The sequence below is a fragment of the Hylaeus volcanicus genome, chromosome 4, assembly GCF_026283585.1.
Source record: "Hylaeus volcanicus isolate JK05 chromosome 4, UHH_iyHylVolc1.0_haploid, whole genome shotgun sequence".
Lineage (NCBI taxonomy): Eukaryota > Metazoa > Arthropoda > Insecta > Hymenoptera > Colletidae > Hylaeus > Hylaeus volcanicus.
In genome coordinates, this window is record NC_071979.1 from 562,813 (window position 1) to 587,931 (window position 25,119).

Below are 25,119 nucleotides of genomic sequence, written 5' to 3' on the forward strand. Positions count from 1 at the left end.
ACGTTTTTCGACGCGCCCCCCTTTAAGGGAGTGAATTAACCTCTTCGTATCGACCTTTGCCCATGTAACTTTACTCATGCCCAGAGGACATTTCAAAATTACTCCTCACGGAGTTTCATTCCAATCGGTTGAAAACTTCCATGTTTTCGAAACGTTTAAAAGTTTGTCCGTTAAGTTCTGCGCATTAGTGTATCTACATGTAAAGAAAATAAATTCCTTTAATTTAAATTTGGCGGCACACTTTGTAGTGCCGGTAGAGTAAGGGCCGTCCCAGACGGTAAATACAGAGAGATGGAGATAAAATAAGAAACGTAGCTGAATAAGAGGTGAAAAGGTGTATGAAAACCGTGTAAAATTTTTAATCAAAGTGATTACTGAAGAAAAAAAATTATAAAAGGAAGTTGACACTTGAAAAATAAACTTCCTTTCTAAACTTGGCTTTACATTCGTATTTAGAGCGAGGAACGCTATAAGCATAACCCAGTGGATATAACAGAACAAAAGTCGTGTTAGACAGTGAAATACATGGTCTGTCTAAAAAGAAACCGAACTCTTGCTATAAAATGAAAAAAGTACAAGTAAAGTTTTTACACACACGTTTATTTACTCAAAATAATTTCCCTCTGCGTCAATACAGCGTGTAGACCGGATGATAATTAACATTTCGAAGGTCCTTTGCAGCTCCTGTTTTGATACCCCGTTTAGTACGGCAGTTACAGCGGTCTGAATCTCCGAAATGTTGCTATAATGTGTCCCTTTCATTGGAATTTTCAATTTTGTGAAAAGAAAATAATCGCAGGGAGACAGTTCAGGCGAGTAGGGTGAATGATCCAAGGTAACAATGCCAATTCCAATAAAAGGGACACATTATGGCAATATTTCGAAAATTCAGGCCGCTGTTACCGCCGTACTAAAAGGGGTACCAAAACAGGAGCTGCAAAGGTCCTTCGAAATGTTAATTACGCGCTCTACATTCTATATTAACGCAGAGGGAGATTATTTTGAGTAAATAAACGTGTGTGTAAAAACTTTACTTGTACTTTTTTCTTTTTATATCAAAAGTTCGGTTTTTTTTTAGACAGACCGTGTATGAATGATAGTGTAATTTCGTATTTAATGCCTTTATTTTCTTTTTCTCATTTCATACCACAGTGTCTTCATGTTTCCAGTGTTAACCTGATAAGTAACTTCTGCATCTTTTTTTATCTCTAGTATTTCTTTGTACTGAAATTATGGTTGTACATCAACACGATTTGTAGAATATGCTGATAAAATTTGACCACATATTTGAGAAATACTCCATCTAAAGAATAATTCCTAGGAATAGCCTACTTTTGACAGTTTAATAAAGAACATTTTTAACAAAGGAAATATTTTGTTTTAAGAAACAAACGAACTTGATTTTTAAAACAGAATAATTTACTTTTTTTCATAGTAACATACAATGCACACAAATTCAGTCAATATACACAATATTATTTGCATGCCTAGTGAGACTCAATAAACCATTCTCGACATATGAAAGTATAATTTAATGGAAGAAAGAATAATAAATTCTGCCTTTTGATTTTGTCCTGTCCATCGCTGAGTACCGAATATTTAATGATGAACTGCTACAGTAGATTCTTTATAATTCGCTGAAAGGTCTCTGCTGTAATTCGCTGGAAACCATCCCCACCACAAAACTCCCCTTGTCTCTCTGACCCCTTAGCATACGTCGATGTTGAAAATTTGGCTCCACCTTTATACAACAAACGACACTGTAACAGCGAATCGTGGCAAAGGAACAAAATTGAAGAACGACAGCAGGTAGTTGGGCCCTAAAGGAGGACCATGGCATAAGGTCGAGATACCCTTAATGTAATGACAAAAGTTTTTTATTTTTGACTTTTTGGAAGTGAAAATACTACCTTCATATTTGTGGTATTCTTCTGATTAAAATGACACCAAACATGATATAATTTGGTGCATATTTGATTATTTTAAAAATGATAATGGTTTGTTTCCTTTGCTTTGTAAAATACGCAAATATGCACTAAATTATGCCGTGTTTGGTATCATTTTACTTAGAAAGATAACACAAATACGACGGTACAATTTTCACTTCCAAAAAGTAAAAAATAAAAAACTATTGTTATTGTGTTAGTGTGTTTCACCGACACGACCCTTTAATTTCTGCCGCACCAGGGACTCTCGGATTTCCCTTTCTTTCTTTCGTTGCCTCTCTTTCAAAATGGCGGTTCCTCTAACTTTACTTACAATTTCGGCTCTTCGACACGATAATTCGTCGTTTTCGCTCCTGAGTTTCAACGAATTATAGAGAATCTACTCTACTTAGAAAAATGGTTCTTGAAATTAATGTAAATTGAAATGTGCCTATGGATTGAGTTTGTGCAGATATCTTCTAGATTATTATAATTTTACTGAAGATGAAGCGTGTAGACAATTTATATTATTACACTTTGACGTCAATTCAACGCGATTCGAATATTTGGATATCAATTTATCGAAAGTAGCCCAAAATATGGGTTACAAGATACTTTTAAAAAAGCTTCAGAGTTTTACATCTATTACTAAAAAGAATCACTTGCAAAGTGTACGTCGTCGATTATGATAACAATGTACGCACGTGTTGAAACGGATGAATAGCAATTAGTAAGAGACACGTGTTTCTTTCAGTTATGATAAATAGTTTGACTGAAATTACGTTACAATTGTCATCTCCCCGATGCTATCTAAAGAACTATTGCATGCTGAAAAGTTTTGTCTTAGATTCTCTTTAATGGACAAGAATTTCTTTGTGGTTATAGAATTAAGAAAAAAAGAATGTATGGTGCCTCTAACTAACCGTCCGTTAGTTAATCCTCTGTGCCTTCATTAGCGTCATAACTAATAAGTAATTTTTAAGAAGCCCAACAGACAGGAATGATTGTTTAAGAATCCTCTTCCCGAAGGATTACAAAGATTGAAAGTAGAGTGCATGATAGTTTTCCCTATTCACTGTTAAAGATAACTAGCAAGAAAGCTCTTATCACTACTCACAAGGAAACATACCAAACTGTCCGTCTCCGATTTTGATGAAACATGGTGGATATATTAAGCAGGTTAAAATAAGGCATGTAAGGGATGTAACGCTATCGGTAGCCGCGACCCTCTCTCTCGCGCCAACCCGCGCCGTCTACCTCTCCACGGCCGTTATCACCATCCGCCGCTAGTCGCGAGTCGCGCGCTGCGGTACGCACGATGGCTCGCGCAAGCGAAACCGCGTTCCACTGTACATATATACTGCCGCCGTTCCGCTCAAGAATCAGAATTGCTCGAGCTAGCAGTACAGCACGTTTCTTATTAATAAAGGCCGACATAAACCTGCACACTCGCACTCTCACCTTTTTTTGGAAGTGTACCGTTCCCGGCTTCCGACGATTTCCTTCCACGGAGTACTGACGGTCGAACCGATGCGTTAGCACCTTTCCCCGTCACCCGCACTCTCCGTTTACCCAGACCCCTACGGCGTGACTTAGTTCACGAAACGAGGGGTATCCGATCGCCGGCAGACTTTACGCGTTTGTGGACTGTCTCCGGGCCTCCCCGATCTCCCAGCCTGGGGAAAAGCCGCACAAGCATACCGCTTTGGCTTCCTCCCCCTGTGAGACGAAACGTCCCCCGACCATTTCAACCTCCCTTCGCGGTAAACTCGCGTGTGGGCTATGCATAGTGTGTGTGTATAACTAGAGTAAGTTCCGCGCCCGCCTAGCAATCGCAACTCTGGCGACCGACTGAATCGGCACCCCGTTCGCGAGAGTCCATCCGCCGGACTTTCCGTGACAAAGACATACGTATTTTTTTTATAGCTAGCAAATCGCAAGTTTAGGATGTGAATCACCACTTGAAGTTTCAGCAGAAAAATGCTATCTCGAAAAGTATAATAGATATAAGAAATCTTCTTAGGGAAAAGTTTTATTGGTTCATGAGGTAAGACAAAAAGTAGTCGCAGATTTTGTAAAAAGTGATTTGTTTATAACAACAAAATTTATTGTTTCATTATTTTAAGAGATACAATTTATGTAACGGCAAAAATGAACGGAAATTTCTTTCTGAATCAACTGATATATAGTATAATACATTTGTCTCCTGCAGTTTTGTAAATTTTCATATAATATTGTATACAGGCCCGCGAATCCGCCGGGCTGCGGCCACACATGAAATGTATATGTTCATGTATAGACATACGGGCGGCTATTATTATGAGATACATATTTATTAAAAATTGCAGGATCGTTTAAAATTAACAATAATAATATTAATTATATTATTACTGTATGCATTGCAGTATGATATTGTTAGGAAGTAATTTGTTGCTTATATATTCATCGCCCCAAAGGTATTTTTGGGACGTTTTTCTGTACTACTCCTCTTTGCGGGGGTGAATTAAATCCTTCGCATCAACCTTCGCCAATGCAACTTTGCACACACCCAGAGGACACTTCAAAACTACTTCTGACGATGTTCCACGAAAATTGGTTGAAAACTCCCATAGTTACGACGTCCTCTTAAGAAACTGAAAAACTGTCCTCTTAATCGTCTCCATGAGTGTATATATCAATTGATTCAGAAAGAAATTTCCGTTCATTTTTGTCATTATACATATGTAATGTGTTTGTTACAAACAAATTACTGTTTACAAAATCTGACTCACCTCATGAAACCATGAAACTTTTCCCTTAAAAGATTTCTTATATCTATTATAGTTTTCGAGATAGCATCTTTCTGCTGAAACTTCAAGGGGTGATTTCACCCTCGAAACTTGCGATTGGGCAGCTATACAAAAATACGTATGCTTTTTTTTCACCTGCTTAATGTATCCGCCAAGGTTCATCAAAATCGAAGACGGACAGTTCGGTGTGTTCCCTTCCCTTGTCAATCGTGTAGAATATTATCACTTCTACTAAAAAAAAACCTCCTTCTCATAAGACAATAAAGAACTCGATAAATGACTATCTGTAGCGTCTATTGATACGACAAATTAATAATGTTACCAATTGTTAATATATGTGTAATATCAAAGTTTGAGATTTTTAATTTAGAATAAGTCTGGCTTACTTTCCAGTCTTTCTAAAAATGTATATAACGTTTGATTACAGATAGCATCAAAGGGCTGAAACTTCAGAGAGGATTTCATTCCTGAAACTTGAATTAACGCTCCTTAAAGAAATCCGTATCCTTTGCTTTGGCTACTCTACAAACCTGCAAAAGTTTCATAAAAATCATCGTCGTGAACTTGACGACTGTTCCTTGCGAGTAGCAAGTAATCTGAATTACACAGAAAATTTGACAGGTATACGAACATAATTTCAAAGGATAAAGTATCATAACCATTGATATTATTGTAATATTAAAACTGATAACAATAAAAAAAATTGGTATTACGATACGGATTATGAGAATTTAGTAAAGTTAAAATTTATTAAAGGCAATATAACCGATTCCTTAGAAGTAAAATTTTCCTGCATTTAGAGTACCATCAATCCCCAAGATATATACCAACCTGCTCTTCGCGTTCTATACATTCCTGCATTGAGGCCAGAAATGATGTAATAATTCACGATGAAAAAAGGAAAAGAAATAGTACAAGAAGCTGGTGAAATGATTGAGAGGCGAACAACGCATATTACAGATCCGTTTCAATGGTTCTCAGCTCCTTCCGTGGAAAATACAGCCTGGGTTTCTTTTCAATTCTTGCAAATTACTAGGAATTAAAATTCATCACAACGTTACATACTTACTTTGTAAGATTAAACTATAATTATTGTACTTTTATACCTAGTAACTTGTAACTCGTACATGCACAAAAATTTTAAATTATCTTGGAAATACATAATCTTCGGAACTAAAAATAATAAAAGGAATCATTTAGAAACCAGACCAACAACAACCACAGAAAGATTTGTGTGGTTAGTCGTTACATAAATTATCAGTAAGTTCTATTAATTGGCAGACCCTAAAAGATTCCATAATATTTAATAAGGCTGAAACAAATAATTTTTATTTTTATTCTGCTTTTTTTTGTTAACGTTGTAAAACTGTTAGTTGTCAAACGTTTATACTTAGAGAACTAAGAACCACTGATACTGAAGAAAAAAACTTACCTTGGCCAGGCTTCTAGGCTGATTCGTCACGACATTGACCTCCGGATTCTGGTCCCGCTACAATACAATAACAACGTAAACAAAACCGCTAATCTATTGTATTCTAAAGTAAAGGCAGACATAAAAAGTGCATGCTAGGCTAAATTAGGAAGATTTTAGAAATCATTGATTGATGAATTTGTAGCAAAACGTGGAATGACTGACTTAAAATAATCAATTGCTCGTCAAATAAAACATTCACTGCTCGAGAACTGAAAAACATCACGTCCTTGCCTTTTATAAACTTACGACTACTGTCTGTTGAATATATACAAAAAGATAGTTCTTTAAGGTGAGAACTATGTAATTTCGTTAAACGAAACAGTGAATTCTCTTTAAAAGATCATGTTATAAATTTCAACTAATAAATTTTTATAACTGAGTTTCTGGAATTGTCTATAGTAATTTTTTGTAAAACAAACAATACTTTATAAAGTTCACTATGTGAACTTTGAATTCAAGTATTATAAACACTTCTTGGGTGAAACATTAAAAAAAAATCATTCAAATAGATAACTGAGAAGAAAAATTAACTATTGTAAATATTGACTAGAACTCTATAATGACTGAATTCAAATTGCTAAACAGCTGAAGAAATGGAAACCATGGTAGGTATGACTCAATTTCAGTTATCCAAGATAAAATTGTTTCACTTATCGAGGTATAAAGTATATAGATCCTGTACAATTACGTATGTACGATATAAAGAAAGGGTTGAAAGTGGTTGATTTTTAACGTATATATAAAGATATGTTTAATTACTTAGTGACAATGTGTTAATACAATCATATAAAAAGCATTACACAATCATATAAAGATAATGTATTATTCATGTACGATATAAAGAAAGGGTAGCTTGAATTGAAGTATTTATTCCTTGATTGACAACAATCAACATTGTTGACACTATGTACATACATCTTATTCATACCCTATACATGACCAAAACCATCTCAGTGCATGGCGAGCACCCAAACTAATGGCGTCACAGGGAAAGGGGATCGTTGTTTCGATGGGGATTCACCGTGATGTCATTAGTTTGCGTTCTTATATGCTGAAACGTTGCGGTGTTCAACTATGATGAGTAATTCCTATAAGTATCAGAGAGTCTATTTAATAAGTCGTAACTTTAATACAACTTAAGTACAAGTATATCGAAGATGTGTTCCAAGTTCCAATTATTCTAAAAAGACATGTCCCAAAATTGAATAAATTGAGTGTTGAGTCAATCAAAACAGTTCCTTTCTTTTTCATTGCGATATGACTTCAAGGTAAGCAGTTCGTTGTCTCGTTTGAAGAATTCAAGTGGCATTGCTCTATACGATACTGAGGTAGACGTTTAAACATGAAAATTCCATCTTTGTTTCATGGTTTTATTTTTTAACCAGCGTGATTCTTGACTTCATAAGAGGTAAAGTAGTACGTAAACAATATCAATCAACTCATTGCACGACTAATGAGAGAAGAGGACTAAAATTAGGAACGTCCTTCTACTAAAATGAGTGTTAGAATATTCGAGATTGTGTTAGGATATTCGAGCTAGAGAAACGCCCGAAGCGGGTCATGTGTTTAGTCTCTGCGCGTTTCCCTTCTTAAAGGAGGTTTTAGGACAGAGGACTCTTGCGAACGAAGGGCCTGACGTCAGGGGTGTCCTCACGACTGTATTTTCTAGCGGAGGTCAGAACTGTACCGACTTTCGTTGAAGCAGGAACTGATTAAATGTAGACTTTGTTACATTGGTATTTTCACTGTTTCTGATCTTACATATCAGAAGTGGGACAGATCGCGTCACATTTAAACAAACACTTAATTGTTGTTGTGGGTGAACTGTATTTTTGCATATAGCGAGCCAGACACTAAGTGCAACGTGCCGTGTATAGACAATATTATTGGATTAAGTGCATTATAGTTTAAATAGTGATAAGGAATAGTGACTAAGTGTAGCATTAAGTTATATATAGTTTAAGGTACAGCGACAATGAGTAATATGGACCGTGCATCATGGAGCCGTTATTCCGACGCAGCGGCTGAAAGGTCTAGTGGCGTGGAATCGCGGTTGGAAAAACTGGAGAGCATCATGGAGGAGTTTTTGCGACAATCGCGATCTCAATCGCATGTATCGCGAAATTCGCGAGCTCGTTCGCAGGCACCGCGACGACGGGCTTCGGTTTCGTGTTCGCGTTCCCGTACGCAGAACGTCAGGAGACGCGATTCACGTAGGCGTTCGCATAGTCCACGTCGCGAAACCTGGAGCAGGACGATCGCTCTGATCGCGCGCAACGAGGAGTGGAAAATGTCAACGCGAGCTTCACTTCTCATGCAAAGTCGCCGTCCTATGTGCGCCCGGGGGACGAACAGATGATCCCGGTGTACGATCCGGCGAAGGAAGATGTGTCTATAGAAAATTGGATCCGCCACGTAAACGAGTTGGCGGCCAGATTTTCATGAGACGACTTGTGCGTGATGCGCTTAATCGCATCTCGATTGAAGGGGCACGCTCGTCAATGATATGACACGAGCATGCAGGTCACCACCACATGGGCGGAGATAAAAGTATATCTCGTGGCTCAATTTCGGCGCGCAATGCCGTTTTCAAGAATGCTGCGGGAGGCGGATCTGTACGAGGCGAAAGCAGGGCAGTCGTTAGGCGACTAATGCTTTCAAAAACTGAATATGATCCGGAAGTTACATATAAAGCTGTCGGACGAACAGGTCATCGATATGGTGATCTTCGGGATACCGGACGAAACGATCGCCAGGACGTTGCGGTCGACTAAGTACTCGGACCACAATGAACTTTACTCGTCAATGTGTACGATGGGGAGTATGCCGACTAAGGAGAATAAGAAGAAGGTGGAGCACCGAGGTCAAGCGACAAAGGCGACGGAGAAGAACATCGCTAAGGAGGCCAAAGGTGGAGTGCAGCATCTGCAAAAAAGCGGGCCACACCAAAGAAAATTGCAGGCAGAAAGAGGTAAATATTATAAGGAATACTGAGAAAATTCCAAATATTTATCACATTTACATTGTGACGTGGCAGATTGCCGCGTCACAAAGTAGGTGAACTCTCCGCGGGGAACGAGACCGACCAAGATCGCGAGCGCCACCAGGGTAACCCAGGGTTATGACTAATTTGCGTATCTGAAGGGGAATAGCGTTGGGCTAACGACGGCAACACGGAGCGATGCGGCTTAGAGACTACCGATCCCGTCCAACCCGGCGCCGATTGCACGGACTGGCCAGACGAAGCTCAAATGGACAGGGGCTGGAGGTTCTTGGTAACAGCCCCTGAACTCCGCTACGACCTTCAAGGGGCAGGAGGCCGTTTAGGATAGCGAAGTCAGCCGGGTTCTCGAGTGCACCGAGACCCGGCCCACTCCAGAGTCTTCGAGGGATGCTAGCACCGACACGCCACCAAAGTCGCCGAGGGACGAGACTGGACGACCGCCGCTGACGAGTGCGCCGATAACGCGATTTAAATTTGGCCGCCATAAGGTGCCGCGTGCCGCCGACCATTGAGGTGAGGCTGGGGGAAGCGCGTGAGCCAACGCGTGCGACGAGATCGAGTATCTCGTCCTATTTCGTCAGCGACACACGTGGTGAACGGTACGGTAAGCGCTTCCTCCTTTACCTCACGCTCATGGATAGGATATCGTGAATTGGTCGGATTACCTGGTGGCTGCCGAGCACACTGTCGGGCAAAATAGCATTGTTAGCGGGAAATCGCCTTTTCGTAGGTTATCGCAAGAAATGACGAACATCTAGTCGCGAGTCCATTGCAACGCGCACGTGTTTAGATCGCTGCCGGTTAACGTTCTCGTCGAAGAGGTCGAGCCCATCGCGACCGCGTTAAGACTGTCCGAACATCGTTTCCGAAGTCGCTTTTGTGCGAATCGCGACGGAATTTGGGCTAACGTGAACGAAATTAGTACATGTTATCAAAACGTAGTTCTCGTGTCGGTTATCGGTCGTCCCGGTGGCCTTAGACGCTACGACAGCTCGGCAGTGTACACCGTATTCTGTAGCATCTTTCACGTACAATATATTCTATATTATTTTAAACGCGTGCTGTGTTGATCTGCCCCGTCTTGCCGTGAAGACGGCTTTCTCAGACTTCCTTTCCTCGCCGACGATCCACGTCCCTCTCCGCGATCCGGATCGCTAGCTGTGGTAACTTTCGTGACGTTCGGCTTCTCACGCCGGTATCTTCTGATACCTGGCGCTCGGGTTTTCCCGTAAAGGCGTGAGAAGTCGGAAAACTCTCATTTTGCACAGTTCCCGACGCTGACCGCGGACCGTATCGGGAAATCACGTTGCAACATACATGTCAACGGACACAAAGTAGAAAGTCTTGTGGATACAGGAAGTGCATGTACTGTAGTCCATTCGTCGCTTATTAAAACATTCGTCATTGATACGAAGATTGTAGGTAATGCGATATTTAAAGGGTTTGCTGGCTCAACTGTAGTCATTAATCAAGTTGCAACGATTACATTGAAGGTCCAGAATGTAACCGCGACTGTAGATTCTTTTGTTATCCTAGACTTTTTACAACAAGAAAACGTCATAATGTTGAAACGAGGGAATCCATTAACATTTAACAACGCGAGAGATGCGAAACGACCGCAAGTAACATCGGCAATGGATATATACATTATTGAAGAAAATCCAACTTTGAATGTGGAAAACATCGGGGAAAAGCACGTAGATTATGCGTTGCGTTACTCGAAGAATTTCGCGATTGCATATCGACCTCGATGCGTGACCTCGGGAAAACGAATACGGTGTCCATGAAGATTAAATGTCTCACGAACGAACCGATCGCGGATCACCCTTATCGTCTTGCGGAATTGGAAAAAAGTGTTGTTCGCGAAATTATCAATGATTTATTGGCAAACGGAATAATTAGAGAATCCGAGTCACCGTATGCGAGTCCTATTACGCTTGTAAAAAAGAAAACCGGAGACATTAGAATGTGTGTCGATTATCGAAAATTAAATGCTGTCACGATAAAGAATAAGTCGCCTTTGCCACTCGTTGAAGATCAAATAGATCAGCTGGGAGGCTATTGGTATTATACGGGTCTTGATTTAGCATCGAGTTATTACCAAGTTCCGGTCACTGAAAATTCCATCGAAAAGACTGCGTTTATAACACCAGAGGGGCACGAGTTTTTGAGAATGCCTTTCGGTTTAACGAACGCGCCAGTTGTTTTTTCAAGGCTAATAGACAAGGTTCTTGGGCCCTTGAAAAATAAAATAGCTTACCCGTATATTGACGACATGCTCGTGCCGTCGAATACTGTAGACGAAGGCATTGACATACTTAGGCAAGTTTTAGAAACCTTTCGACAACATGGGTTGACCCTGAAGCTCAAGAAGTGTTCTTTCTTCCAAGAAACGATCGAATACTTGGGGCGAGAAATAAGCGGACAAGGGATGCGACTAGGTCAACGGAAAATAGATGCCGTTAGGGAAATGCCTCGACCCGAGAATGTTAAGCAGGTACGCCAATTCTTGGGGTTGGCGAGTTATTTTCGGAAGTTCGTTAAAATCTTCTCAACACTGATAGGACCTTTGACTCGTCTAACGCGGAAAAATATAAATTAGCAATGGAAAGAACCACAAGAGAAGCCTTTCCAACAGGTCAAAGAGAAACTGACGACGAAACCGGTGTTATGTATTTTTGATACGAATTGCATACGGATATAAGTTCAATAGGCGTTGGAGCAATATTATTGCAACAACAGGAAGATGGAAATATGGCAATAGTTGCATATTTCAGTAAACAGATGACCACAGATCAAAGATGTTACATGATGCATAAAGATGTTCGCATTGCGACATTTTAGAGTCTAACTGATTGGAATACAGTTTAAAGTAATAACTGACTGCAACGCATTGCGAACGACGTTTTCGAAGAAAGATTTATTGCCGCGCATAGGTCGATGGTGGTTGGAAGTACAAGAGTATACTTTCGAAATATTATACCGACCAGGGACGAGGATGGCGCATGTGGATGCACTTAGCCGAAATCCTCAACCGACACCCCTCGAAGTCTTTTACATAGACGTCACGGAGGCCGAATGGATTGTTGCCGCCCAAATGAAGGACGAGCAATTATCACGGATTAGGATGGTCCTCGCTAAGAACGACAAGGCTCCTGAGGTAAAACATTATTTTCAGGAATACGCATTAAGAAAAGGCATAATATACCGACGTATGCAAGACAATAAGACAGTATGGGCAGTTCCGAAGAATGCAAGGCATCAAATCTACCGATTATGTCACGATGATGCTGGGCATCTAGGCGTGGAAGACATTGGAGCGGATTCAACAGAATTATTGGTTCGCTGGTATGCGACGATTTGTGGATAAGTATGTGAAAGCATGTTTGAGTTGCGCATACTACACTACTACAAACAATTAGCGGGACACTTTTTCAAACCGTCGTTACTATTGGAGTTTTCAACCGATTGAAATGAAACTGCGTGAGGAGTACTTTTGAAGTGTCCCCTAGGCGTGTGTAAAGTTGCATTAGCAAGGGTTGACATGAAGGGGTTAATTCACCCCCCTAAAGAGCAGGGTGTAGAGAAACGCCTCTTTGAAACAGGCCAGGGATGACGGAAGGGGTTGAAAAATTCAAAAAAACCTTTGGAGCGACTCTCCTTGATGCCCTTTACAAAATTCATCACTTGAAATCCCTCCCGTACAAACCCGCCCCCCCCCCCCCCACCAACACCCACCCCCTTTAAAATCCACAATTTTTAGACGACGGTCTCGATTTTGGACTCAATTCATTCTCTGGACTCCCCTGATCCAGAAAATGCCATCACACATACCCTGCACCCCATAGGCACCCCTTAGGTGGGTAGAATAGCTCTCAAATTTTCAACCCCCTTCGTAAGGGAGCACTTCCACACATCGGAGAACAATGAAATTCACCATGTTTGTTCTCGATACGTTAAAGATGAATGCCGAGAAGGTCCCGTCTCGAAAACTGCCGCCGGAGATGAAGGGGGGAGGGCAGAGATAGGGGTGGTTCACCCCCAAGTGTAAGGGTTGGAACGTTGTTTCGTTGCGTGGATTACAAGTCCAACAGTCCAGAGCATCGAGGCGACACAGTTTTGATGTCTTTTTCCCGCGTGAATGGCAATAAAGTACGAAATTGTCGATTTTTTTTAAAAACTCGCTTCCAACTTCAAGCCCATCTGCAGGGTGAACGAGCAACCCCACGTCAATGTCGTTTATGGTATCGAATGCGCGAATGCTTTATTAACAGATCCCCAAAAATTCAGATTTTTTTAATCACGCTTCCGTTATCAAATCGGAGTAGAATAGAAAGAGTAATAAGTGGGCCGGACGGAACCGGCATTCAGAAGTGTAGTGAGGGCCTGCACCCGAACCTGGTCAGACCAGACCGGACTCCAATTTAACATGGTTTGACCACTTACGGCTGCAGGCCCTCGCTCCACTTCTGCATGCCGGCTATGCGCGGCCCACTTACTACTCTTCCAAATCTGCTCCGATTTGACAACGAAAGCGTGATTAAAAAAAACTGATTTTTTGGGAATCTGTTAATAAAGCATTCGCGCATTCGATACCATAAACGGCATTCACGTGGGGTTGCTCGTTCACCCTGCAGATGGGCCTGAAGTTGGGGGTGGGTTTTGCCCCAAAAACGACATTTTCGTATTGTATTGCCATTCACGCGGAAAAAAAACATCAACACTGTGTCGCCCCGATGCCGTGGACTATTGTACATGTAATCCACGCAACGTGACAACGTTCCAACCCTTACAGTTAGGGGTGGACCACCCCTACCTCTGCCCCACTCTCTTCAACTCCGGGGGCAGTTTTCGAAACGAGACCTTTTCGGCATTCATCCTTATGTATCGAGAACAAACATGATGAATTTCATCGCCCTCCGATGCGTGAAAGGGTTTTTTTACGAAGGGGGTTGAAAATTCGCGAGCTGTTCCACACCTCCCCCCCCCCCCCCCCAAAGGCTGCCTATGAGGTGCTCGGTATGGGTGATGGCATTTTCTGGATCAGGGAAGTACAGACAATGCATTCGTCCAAAATCGAGACCGTCGTCCAAAAATTGGGGTCTTTTAGAGGGGGTAGGGGGTTCTGGGAATTGGGTTTGTCCAAGAGGGATTTCAAGGGGTACATTTTGTAAAGGGCATTAAGAAGAGTACGCCCAAAGGTTTTTTTGAATTTTTCAACCCCTCCCGTCGACCCTAGCCTTTTCCAAAGAGGCGTTTTTCTACACCCTCCCCTTTAGGCCGTCGCAAGTCGGGGCGCCGACTCAGTCGGTCGCCAGGGTACGCTTTTTCGTCGGATGTTAGCCTAGACGCTCGCAGTCCACACCATGCATTTCATACCCAGGGAGGTCTGGAGGGGAATGACGGTGCCCCAAGGGGATCGAATAGGTAGCGGTCGCACACCCACTCTTCCCGGGCTAGAGACCGTGACTCCGGGGTGTCCCGCGGTCGCAGGACATGGTACCGGCGCCGGCGGTCGGATGTCCTCGGTTTCGGGCCAGAGGGCGCCGGCGTGAGGACGTTAGGTTAAACGGGCTTCTAGCAAGCAGGAAGGTAGCGGTCGCACACCGCCCTGTTCGTACTCCGTTGGAGGATCGGGGTTGAGATAAGAGAACGAGAGCGTATGTATGAGCGGCGAAATTGTACAAATATTTGCTTTTAGCTTTTACACGGTAGCGCTCGCCCAGGCGTTCTGCCTTGCTGGACGGCGCGACTCGGTATATGTGCACGGCCTAGCGGCAGTTAGACGTCTGCTGCATAGCTATCGCAAAATTTATGCAAGGTCGCGGAGTTACCGTGTCTTGGGGAAGTGGTTGTAACAACGAGGTATCCAACATCGACGGCCGCTACCTCCAAGTCGACCTGCAATGGGTTTGTCCTACGATTGACTGTTTGGCGAAACATGTGTTCAGACAACGCGACGTTGCATTTCGTTAAGAAAGAAACGTTCCTAAGGGATGGGGGTCAGGTAATGAACAAGGGTGGGAGTTTTTTCTGGAAAGACAACTGTTTTTCTCCAGAATTCAGTTTCGAAGTGACCGCCGCAGTGTCAACTAGAAAAAAATGGTGCGCTCAAATCAAGAGTGGTTTGAAATATTTTGCGTGTATGTGGAGTGCGGGCACAATTCGGAGGAGGCAGCGCGGTGTTATCGCCAACGATACCCGAGATCGCGGCCGCCAAGAGCATTCGGCTATTGGCATCGCGGCTCCATTCGGATGGGGTTCTCCAACCGAAGTGTTCCGATTCGGTACGCCCTCGCCTACATTCCGCGAATACGAAGGAAGACGTCCTGGATCGGATTACTGAGGATCCCACCCAAAGTGTGCGCGACGTAAGCCGCAATTTCGGGTAAGTTTAACTTTTTACCGCTTTCGTGTTTGTTGTCGGAATTATGTATTCTATTCATAATTATGTATTCTATTCATACTAACTATTTATGTTGTATTTCAGCGTCAGCCGGTCGTCGGTACACCGAATTCTTCGAGAGAATTCTCTGCACCCGTAGAAAATGTGCGGGTGCAGAATTTACTCTCAACAGACTATGAAAAAAGGGTTGCGTATTTTCGGTGGCTGCTCGTCAAAATCGACGAGAATCCGGTGTTCTGCAACTTCGTGTTGTGGACAGACGAAGCACTCTTCACCAGGGAGGGGTGCTTCAATGGCCACAATTCGCATGTGTGGAGCGAGCGGAATCCGTCTGTGATTCGACCACGGGCGTCCCAATACCGCTGGTCGATCAATGTATGGGCCGGCATTTGCGGCGACTTCATTGTTGGGCCGTACATCCTACCCGATAGATTGGACGGCCCAGCATACAAGGTGTTTCTATAGCATATTCTTCCGGGCCTCCTGGAAGAAATTCCATTGGAGACCCGGAGGAACATGTTTTACCAACACGATGGAGCACCCGCCCATTACGCCGCAAGTGTAAAGGCCTATTTAAATACAGCCTTTCAAGACAGGTGGATCGACCGCGATGGTGCTGTCCCGTGGCCCTCGCGGTCACCGGATTTAAACCCCTTGGATTTCTTCCTTTGGGGGTACCTAAAGGTACAGTTACTGCTACTACTCAATTATTTCTAGTAAAACTGTTAATTTATTTTACGTTTTATACATATTTCGTATTTCAGAATGAAGTGTACCGGCAGCCGGTTTCCAGGCCCGAGGAAGTCGTTGCACGAATCCACGCCGCGCTGGTGAAGCTGCAACCCAGCATCCTCCGGAACGTCCAGGGCGCTGTTATTCGAAGGGCGACGACGTGTCTAAGAGAAAACGGCGGTCACGTCGAGCCCTTTCTCCAATGATACAAATCGGCCCCTTTCGGGGCCACCAAATTTTAAAACGTAGGTGAATCAGGTTCACAAATCGGCCCCTTTCGAGGCCACCAAATATTGGGTGCAAAGGACTCGGATTTAAAGGACTCGGATTTAAAGGACTCGGATTTAAAGGACTCGGATTTAAAGGACTCGGTGCAAAGTGATAGTGACCGTGGAAACCCCTGTGTAAAGTGCAGTGAGTTCAGTGACCGGCCGTCCCATCAGCTGAGCCGCGTAGCAGGTACCAGGCCAGGATCGGTGCGATGACCCACTCGCCGCAGCCCTTCTTCACGAAAACAGGTCAACTTACAAGTCAATGGGTGAGTCTAATTTTAATTCTGCCTACACATGTTAACCCTTAGAAGCCTGATTTTCCAAATTAAATTTTAAAAAATATCAATGTAGTTATGATTTGAACAATTTTGACAGATGACATTTATTTTTTCAACTTTTGTTCAAAAGAACATTATGCAATGGTAACATACATACAGCCAAATATTAAAAACAAACCAATTGCAAGTGTACAATTCGATTTAAAAGTTCGGTATCAAATTTGAAACTTAGGACATTTAAGGGTTAATTTCAGGCATTTTTATTACTGGTATTTTTACGTTGTAACACATGAAATGCCTCATTTGGTATTGGCAAATTTTTTTATCCACTTTCTCGAAAAATATTTCTATCCTTCAGATCTTTGACGCATTGATGCAAAGTTTAGAGTCTCCTTCATTTTAATTTTCAAACATTTACATATTTTCACCCATTTTCTTATAGTTGTAAGTTGTACATTTTAACGATTCTCATGTTAAAGTTAGATTCAAATTTATTATGATAAATTGTCATTGAAATTTTTTAACGATTACGTATTTGAAGGTAGGAAACGTGTAATTTCTTCATTAAATGTACAGATTTCGATACCTCCTATCTTGATCAGTAACGTTTAATATAAAGAAAAAGTTATATTTGTTTAAAGTTTTCATTATAAATCAGACGTTTCATGTGCTACAACCTCACACTGGTATTAACGCGTGCTGTTTTACCGGCCCGCTTGTTCGCTGGCTCGAGCCTCCTGGCTTACGCCTATGCTCTGAGCGCGCGCTCCTCGGACGCTGTGATTGGTCAGTGTTTTTCGTTAATAATTCAAAAACGAAGCCCCATCCGATATTTTTGCAAAGGAAATTATTGTTCAGAATCGTCTCAGCTACCCCACATTTCCGGCTCCTCCCCGACTTTTCGGACACCCTGTATACATCTTTTTTCAGTAATCATATATTTTCTAATTTCTAATAATGTAACACTGATAAATACTTATGTACAAGTAATAAAAACATATTTTTATAATGTTTTAGCATGCAATATATACAAAAGAATAATTTTGGAGCGCTCATGGCACCATTTCTCTTGTTAAGTATCTTACCAACCACGATATTATTTAATACGTCTTACACTAAACTATTATATGAAATTGATTTTCAAATCACTTATCTTTAATTTTGTAGTTAAAATGCAGTGAAATACACAGCAAAATATTTAATGTTCAAGAAGTGACAGCTGTTATCATCGAAGACAGCGAGGAGGATTAAGCATAACGAGATAATTTTTACTGATTCGAACTTGAAATGGAAAAAATTGTAACGGGAATAGTAGTCGTGACCCTCTCCTCTTCGGCCCGTTCTCCGCCGCGCCCGCTCTACCTTCCCCGACGCCGGTACTGCCGACGGCCGCGCGACCGCCAGCAAGGCAGAACGCCTGGGCGGACGCTACCGTGTAAAAGCTAAAAGCAAATATTTGTACAATTTCGTCGCTCATACGCTCTCGTTCTCTTATCTCAAACCCGATCCTCCAACGGAGTACGAACAGGGCGGTGTGCGACCGCTACCTTCCTGCTCGCTAGACGCCCGTTTAACCTAACGTCCTCACGCCGCCGCCCTCTGGCCCGAAACCGAGGACATCCGACCGCCGGCGCCGGTACCGTGTCCTGCGACCGCGGGACACCCCGGAGTCACGGTCTCTAGCCCGGGAAGAGTGGGTATGCGACCGCTTCCCACTCGACCCCCTTGGGGCAGCGTCATTCCCCTCCAGACCTCCCTGGATATGAAATGCATGGTGTTGACTGCGAGCGTCTAGGCTAACATCCGACGAAAAAGCGTACCCTGGCGACCGACTGAGTCGGCGCCCCGACTTGCGACGGTTCTACCGAACCGACCCGACAAACCGTTACAAAATGATTTCTTGACGTGTATGGATGATTACACACATTTTATTAAAGTGTATCATCTGGAATATAACAATGAAGCTGAAGAACATTTGAAAGAATTTGTTTGTGAAGGCGAAGCTAACTTTAATGTCAAAGCTAGGAAAATAAGATGGGACAATGGGGGTGAATATGTTGTAACGGGACAGACCTTCTCTGCCCGTCACGAGAGCACTTGGACCCCCGGAAGGGCCTCGCTCCCTTCCCGCCACATACGCCCGCGGAGGTAGTCGTGTGTAGAGGGATGTGTGGCCCGCGTTAGATAGGGACCTTTTCCCCCTCGCGCCCTTTATGTCCCCCACCCTCGCCGTCGCGAATTCGCGAAAGCGCGGCAAGTCGCCGGTCGCGGTGCCCTCCACCCGGGGAGAACGAAGATGTAACCGCCACGAAGGGAGGACTGGCCATCCTCCACCGATGGACCATCGGTCCCCCAGAGCTGCCAAGGGGACCTCCAGGACCTGAGCCACCCTGGACATTGGTGGCGGACACGAACAGGAGCCCCTCCGGATCCTAGGTGGGAAGAGCCGCGAGACGGCGACGTGAAGAGCACCGAAAACGACCGACGCCGATTTTTCGGTCAAAACCGGAGAACAAAGCAATTAAACGGCTGACCGTCGCGCGAGCGTTACGCCTGAACAGTATGTCTTTTGTTTCTTTGCTCTTTCAGTATTTCTTTTGAGTGTGCTTTCTCTTTTTCGCGTTTCCGCACTCGCGAGTGGCTGCTGTCGCCTTGTCGCCCCCTTTAAGGACTATCCAGGACCTAAGGGCCAGCAAAAGCCAGGTAGGGCCCACCTGTTGGGGTGAGCAAACGGATCGTGTGTGTGTGTCCCCGGACGTGCTTCGGTGCACTCGCATACGACAGGACCACCCCCGGAGACGAGAACCTTTTGCAGTTCCCTCCGTGTACTTCGGTCGTCTCCCGCGTGGTCTTACGCGGTTAGAGAGCGAGTCGCGTTTCGAAGGAAAGGACCCCTTCGAAACGCGCAGCCGTTAATTCCCGACATAATCTTTCCTTTTGACTGTATTTTATTCTAGAGCGGATTCTTGTTTGCGAGGCCCCCATAGAATTAAGTCGCGCCGGTTAGATATTCTTTTTCTTTCATTCGGATACTTTAATTTTGTATTGGGAATTCCGCGTCGCGCTCCCCTTTCGGCGCGTGGTCGCCAAACCTTTTCCTTCACGGTGATTGTACCGCGGAATTCCCCGCGTAAATTTTTGCGCGAATAAAGAAATTCGATTAAACGTACGCGGATCAGAGTTTATTTCCTCTTCTGACCTCCCTTGAGTTTCGCTCTCCGCTAGACTAGCCGGAAGGACGGAAATAACGGACGCGTGCACTTGGCACTAGCGCCCAAATTTTTATAAACAAATTCGTCCGTGGGAATTGTGCGACCAAGCGTGTTGAATAGCGGCTTTCCCGGCCGCCTCCGCGAGGTCCGTCATAATGTAATTAATATATTGTTGCGATGGCATGAAGATACCGCGCAATATTCCGAAGTTGTATCGTCGTAACAATGTGAATATGTTGCGACGATGTGAAAATGCTCCTGCGAACGAGCGGAAGCGAGTTCCCGTTCTTCCGATTGCCAAGAGCCAGGAGATATTTGAAATGAAGAAAACGGTGTCAGATTCGCCACCGAACGGACGTATCTCCCATATTTGAGAATTGATTAAATTGTTATTGTTAACAAACGGCGGCTGTGATTAGGGCCTTGAATATTGAAGCCGTCGAATCAATGGCGGAAAAAAGGGTGCCCAAGAGGAGGAGGGGGTCAGTCCGTGTCAATGAGGAGGGCTGGTCAGAAGTAGGTCCTCGCCGCCCCAGAACAACAGAGGCGGACGATAGGGCAGGTGGGCCGGCGACCGGCACGGAGGTTACTGCGGGGCCCAACGTTTGGGAGATAAGAAGGGCAAAATTGGCAGCGGGTGCCGCTAGCAAGAGGGGGGGGGGGGTGAAGCGCAAGGGGGCGCTGCTGGCGATGCCTCTGTTCCAGCCCTGGCCAAGGCGGCAGCTAAGCCTGGCGCGGCTGCAGCCCCGAATAGTGAGGTTGATGGACCCCCCGAAGTAGAAAAAGGAAGGCGAGGTCCCAGGAAAAAAGGGCCCCGAACTCCGAGGCGGTCGTAATAACCTCCGGGGACAGACCGTATAAGGAGATTTACAAGGACATCGTGGGCAAACTGGGGGACAGTCTTGGCGAGGTCAGGACGGTCCGGAAAACCCGAAAGGGGGAGCTCCTGTTAGAAACCGAGGAAACAGGCAACGCCCAAGAGCTGGGGGCAGCCCTTGGCAAGCACTTCGGCGTTCAGGTAGCTGCGAGGGTGCTGGTCCCCCGGATCGAGGTCGAAATCAGAGACCTCGATCCTATTATTGAGAGGGACGGGGTCCTCGAGGCTTTCAGCCGACACCTCGGTGCTGAGAGCACTGAGGATATCCGGGTGAGGGTCCTGAGGACCACGGCTTGGGGGACACAGGTCGCGGTGTTGGAGGTGCCGGATAGGCTGGCCCCCATAATACAGAATGGGGAGCAAATTAGAATTGGTTTCGTCCTGGCGAGGCTGAGACTGGCCCAAAAATAGTAAGGTGTTTTCGATGCCATGGGTTCGGGCACATTGGTGTAAATTGCAGCCTCAAGGCTGACGTTTGCAGAAAATGTGGTAAGGCCGACCATGGTATCGGGGAATGTACTGAGGCAGTCCCCACCTGCAGACTTTGTGTAGGGGAGGGCGTCCAATCCAAGGACGCAAGGCACATTGCGGGCGGAATTGACTGCCCTGTGCACAAGAGAGCCCTTGGGAGAAATGGGGCGGCGAACAAAGGTATAAGCAGTTGATGGAGCTGCTACAAATAAACCTAAATAATTGTAGATTAGCTCAAGAATTGATGGTCAGGACGCCAAACCGTCTTAGAGTAGATGCAGTCCTGATTTCTGAGCCGTACAGGGTGCTGCCTGGGTGGTACGCTGACCGCACCGGTAGGGCGGCCATCTGGGTAACGGAATTAAATGGGAGAAGAATTACCTCGGTATCAGTGATTGCTGGCGATGTGGTTGTGATCGCTCAGGTCGGCGGCACATCCATCGCCAGCTGCTATTATACGCCGAGAGTGGACCACCTGGCCCTGGCCGACAAGCTCGATGAGCTGGAGGCGGCGACCAGGGGGATTTCCCCTCGACGCATCATCGTCGGGGACTTCAATGCTAAGTCCCCGGCGTGGGGGTCACGTGCCCTCGATGCAAAGGGCCGGTCCCTGTCGGAGTCCTTCGATAGGATGGGCGTGTTACCTGTGGACGCTGGGAGTCCTTTTTCGTTTGAACGGAACGGGCGGACCTCCAAAATAGATATCCTTGCGTGCGATGCCGTGTCCCCCAGGGTACTCTCCAGTAGTGTTATCCTGGGGGAGTATACGGCATCGGACCACCGGTACCTGCACCATGTGTTCGCGGGTGCTGGTGGGTCAGCGCGGGGGGGGGGGGGGGGGGGGGGGCCGCCCCCCCGCCGGGGGGTCGGCTCCCCTGGGTGGAAGGAAGATACCCTCAGGGAGGAGACCTTTCTCGAGACTCTGAGGAGCAGGACGGAGGGTATAGACTTCTCCCGTCCCCTGACCCCCGTGGAGGTCGATCGCCTACTTGATGCGAGCGAGGCAGCGTGCGCTGCCTCGATGGCCCCGTGGTTTCGCCCCGGGGGGGGGGGGGGGGGGGGGGGTAGTGGGGTCAAGGACTGGGGGTCCGCTGAGATCGCCAGAGCACGCAGAGGCATGCACGCCCACCGTAGAAGGCTCCACAGGGCCAGGAGGCAAGGAGCCCCTGGTGTCGAGGGGCTGCTCGCCACGACCTGAAGATACTTATCATCAGGAATAAGGAGAAACCGTGGCGGGAGCTCTGTAGCTCCGTAGAATCCGATGTGTGGGGGAGACCTTACAGGGTGATCATGAACATGATTTCCCGCAGGTCCCCCCTCCCCCCCCTCCGCTGATCCCGAGGAACAAGATGACGGCCATACTGCAGGAACTGTTCCCGTTCCCAGATGGCCTGGAGGGGTACCCCCCGGTGCGGTATCACTATGGCGTCGACCTGGGCAGCTACCTGGATGGATCGATACCACCGGCCACGCAGGAGAAGTTAGCTTCGGCGGTCCGAGCAACGAAACGAGCTCCAAAAGCGGTCGCCCTACTGGCCAGTATGGGGCCGGGCATGCTGAGGGCGGCTTTTGACGGCTGCTTCCTGCATGCCCGCCTCCCTCGGCGGTGGAAGCCACAGAGGCTGGTCCTCTTAGCTAAGGAGGGAAGGGACCCCGGTACCCCCTCAGCGTATCGGCCTCTATGCCTCCTTGGACACATCGCCAAGGTTTGGAAGAGAGGGCTTATTACTTTTGTTTTTTAGTTTCTGACCGGACCTTTTACATCCGTACTGTTTTAACTTTTTTTACCTTATTATTTATTCATTTTTTCCGACACTATTGTTATATTTGATATACTTTGACTCTTTTTTGACTTTTTATACTATTACTTTTATACTATTGGACCTTATTTTATTTTACTTTTTTATATTTTTACAACCCTATATCATTGTTGATAATGTCGTTGATGTGTATGCGTTTCCTTTTCAGGACGGCAGAGGTTAGGCGGAGCCTCCTCTTTCACTACCTGGGACCGCGCAGGCTGGGGGAGGGGGCCCCATGTTTGCGTGATGGTGTTGCCACGGGAGTTTACCGCCGTGGCCCGGGCCATGGGGTAAGAAACACCCGCTCCCGGGGCTTAATTTCCCCCCCTCTTGCTAAGAAGGGGGATGAGGGCCCCTGCTGATCACTAGGCGGGGGCCCCCTCCCGGTTGATGTGACCGGGAGGTTATTATACACGCGAGGGTGATGGGCCGCTGGCGGCCCAATAGAGTGCCCCCCCCTGGGCCCGGGTCTATTAGGGGAAGTCTGTGGCTGGCCTCCCTCCCCGTCGGCGAAAGGTTGTTACAAACCCTGCGCCAGGAAGGAGGCCAGCAGCTTTAGTTAGCCCCCCCCCCCCCCCTTGTGGATAGGGCAGGGGGTGTCCATCGTGGGAGTAGGCCCCCATGGGGGCCTTGTGGAAGGCGGCCGCCTCGAGACAGGAGTAGTCCGAGGCGGTCCCCTCGGGGCGAAGTATTACCTCCGGTAGAGTCCCGCCCCGGGGGGCCGTGGTGGAGGGGTTTTAGTGGGTAAAAATCCCACACTACCCCCCAACAACATCTGGCGGGTTCATGCCTACCAGGTCTTTCCTACCGGTCGTCTGCGCCTCCTCCGGGAAAGGGCTGTCGCTCGGGGCAGAGTATTGATTGCTGTCTCATTAGACATATCCAATAGGCCAATCGGTAAAGAATTAAAGCAGCGTTTTTGTGACAAAAATAGTAATAGCAAACCGATTGTGCAGTTACATAAAAGGGGATGCGTAGATTAATAGGTATATGTTTTTCACTCCTAACTCTGTTCCGTTTTCTTGTTATTTACAATTTAATGGTAAAAAATCGTGATTTTGTCGTTTTTTGCTTATAAATTTTAAACTAATGCACCAATATCAATGCTCCAATGAGATAAAATGTAGGTAATGAAAATACCTACAGAATGAGACCTTGAACGTCTCGATCGGATTATGAGGAACGGAGAAAAATCTAGAAAACCGGAAAATTTAGCGTTTTTTCAAAAATTCGTACCTCCGCCATTTTTTAAACTGAAGCGCTGGCCTTTTGGGAACCAGTAGTGATTGATATGCTCTCTATGTGTGCAAAAAGCGGAGATTGTCGGATAGGTGGTTTTCTCACAATCGCAATCTGAATTTTTCAGTGCACTTTCTTTCATCGGACCTGTATGCTTTATCGTAAGACCGATTTTTATTTTTAAAAAAGATTTAAAAAGTTGACGTCGTGTACTACAAAACGTATATTTTAGTTTTTCGATCAAATGTGTTGAAGTATAAGAAAAGCCCTTGTAAACCTACCTTATATACCTTTCTCCTCGGCTGCCCCTGTGTCCCCCACCACTTGACAGCGATTGAGCGTTCGGCCATCTTTAGTCAATTTTACAAGGTCTTTCTCATACTTCAATTGAATGCAATAGATATTTCTTCGCAAAACTATGATTATATACTCCGAAAAAGTCCAAATTAATCATTTCAGGCGGTCAAAGTTCTATATTCCTCGTAACAAACGTAGGGAAACAAGTTTTATCCGTTTTGTTAGAAAAACTCAGCTTCTATAATTTTTGTTACTGTCAAATCATTTTATTTCAATTTATTTCTCATAATAATCCTTTTATTTCGATGCTATATTATGCGTTTTTGATGTAGTTAAGGTCA

General features: G+C 45.2%; 1 protein-coding gene across 6 annotated transcripts in view; it reads right to left on the reverse strand.

The window, feature by feature from the left end:
* Positions 1–25,119, reverse strand: part of LOC128875534 (dnaJ homolog subfamily C member 5) — a 132,792-nt gene that overhangs the window by 76,866 nt on the left and 30,807 nt on the right. For 4 of the 6 annotated variants that reach the window (XM_054121178.1, XM_054121176.1, XM_054121177.1 and 1 more), the window contains exon 5: positions 6,147–6,203. In XM_054121178.1, the coding sequence (XP_053977153.1) occupies positions 6,147–6,203 (57 nt within the window). Of the gene's footprint in view, positions 1–1,500; positions 1,742–5,878; positions 6,027–6,146; positions 6,204–25,119 lie in introns of those variants that run through there. The other 2 variants (XM_054121175.1, XM_054121180.1) reach the window with 2 other exon arrangements.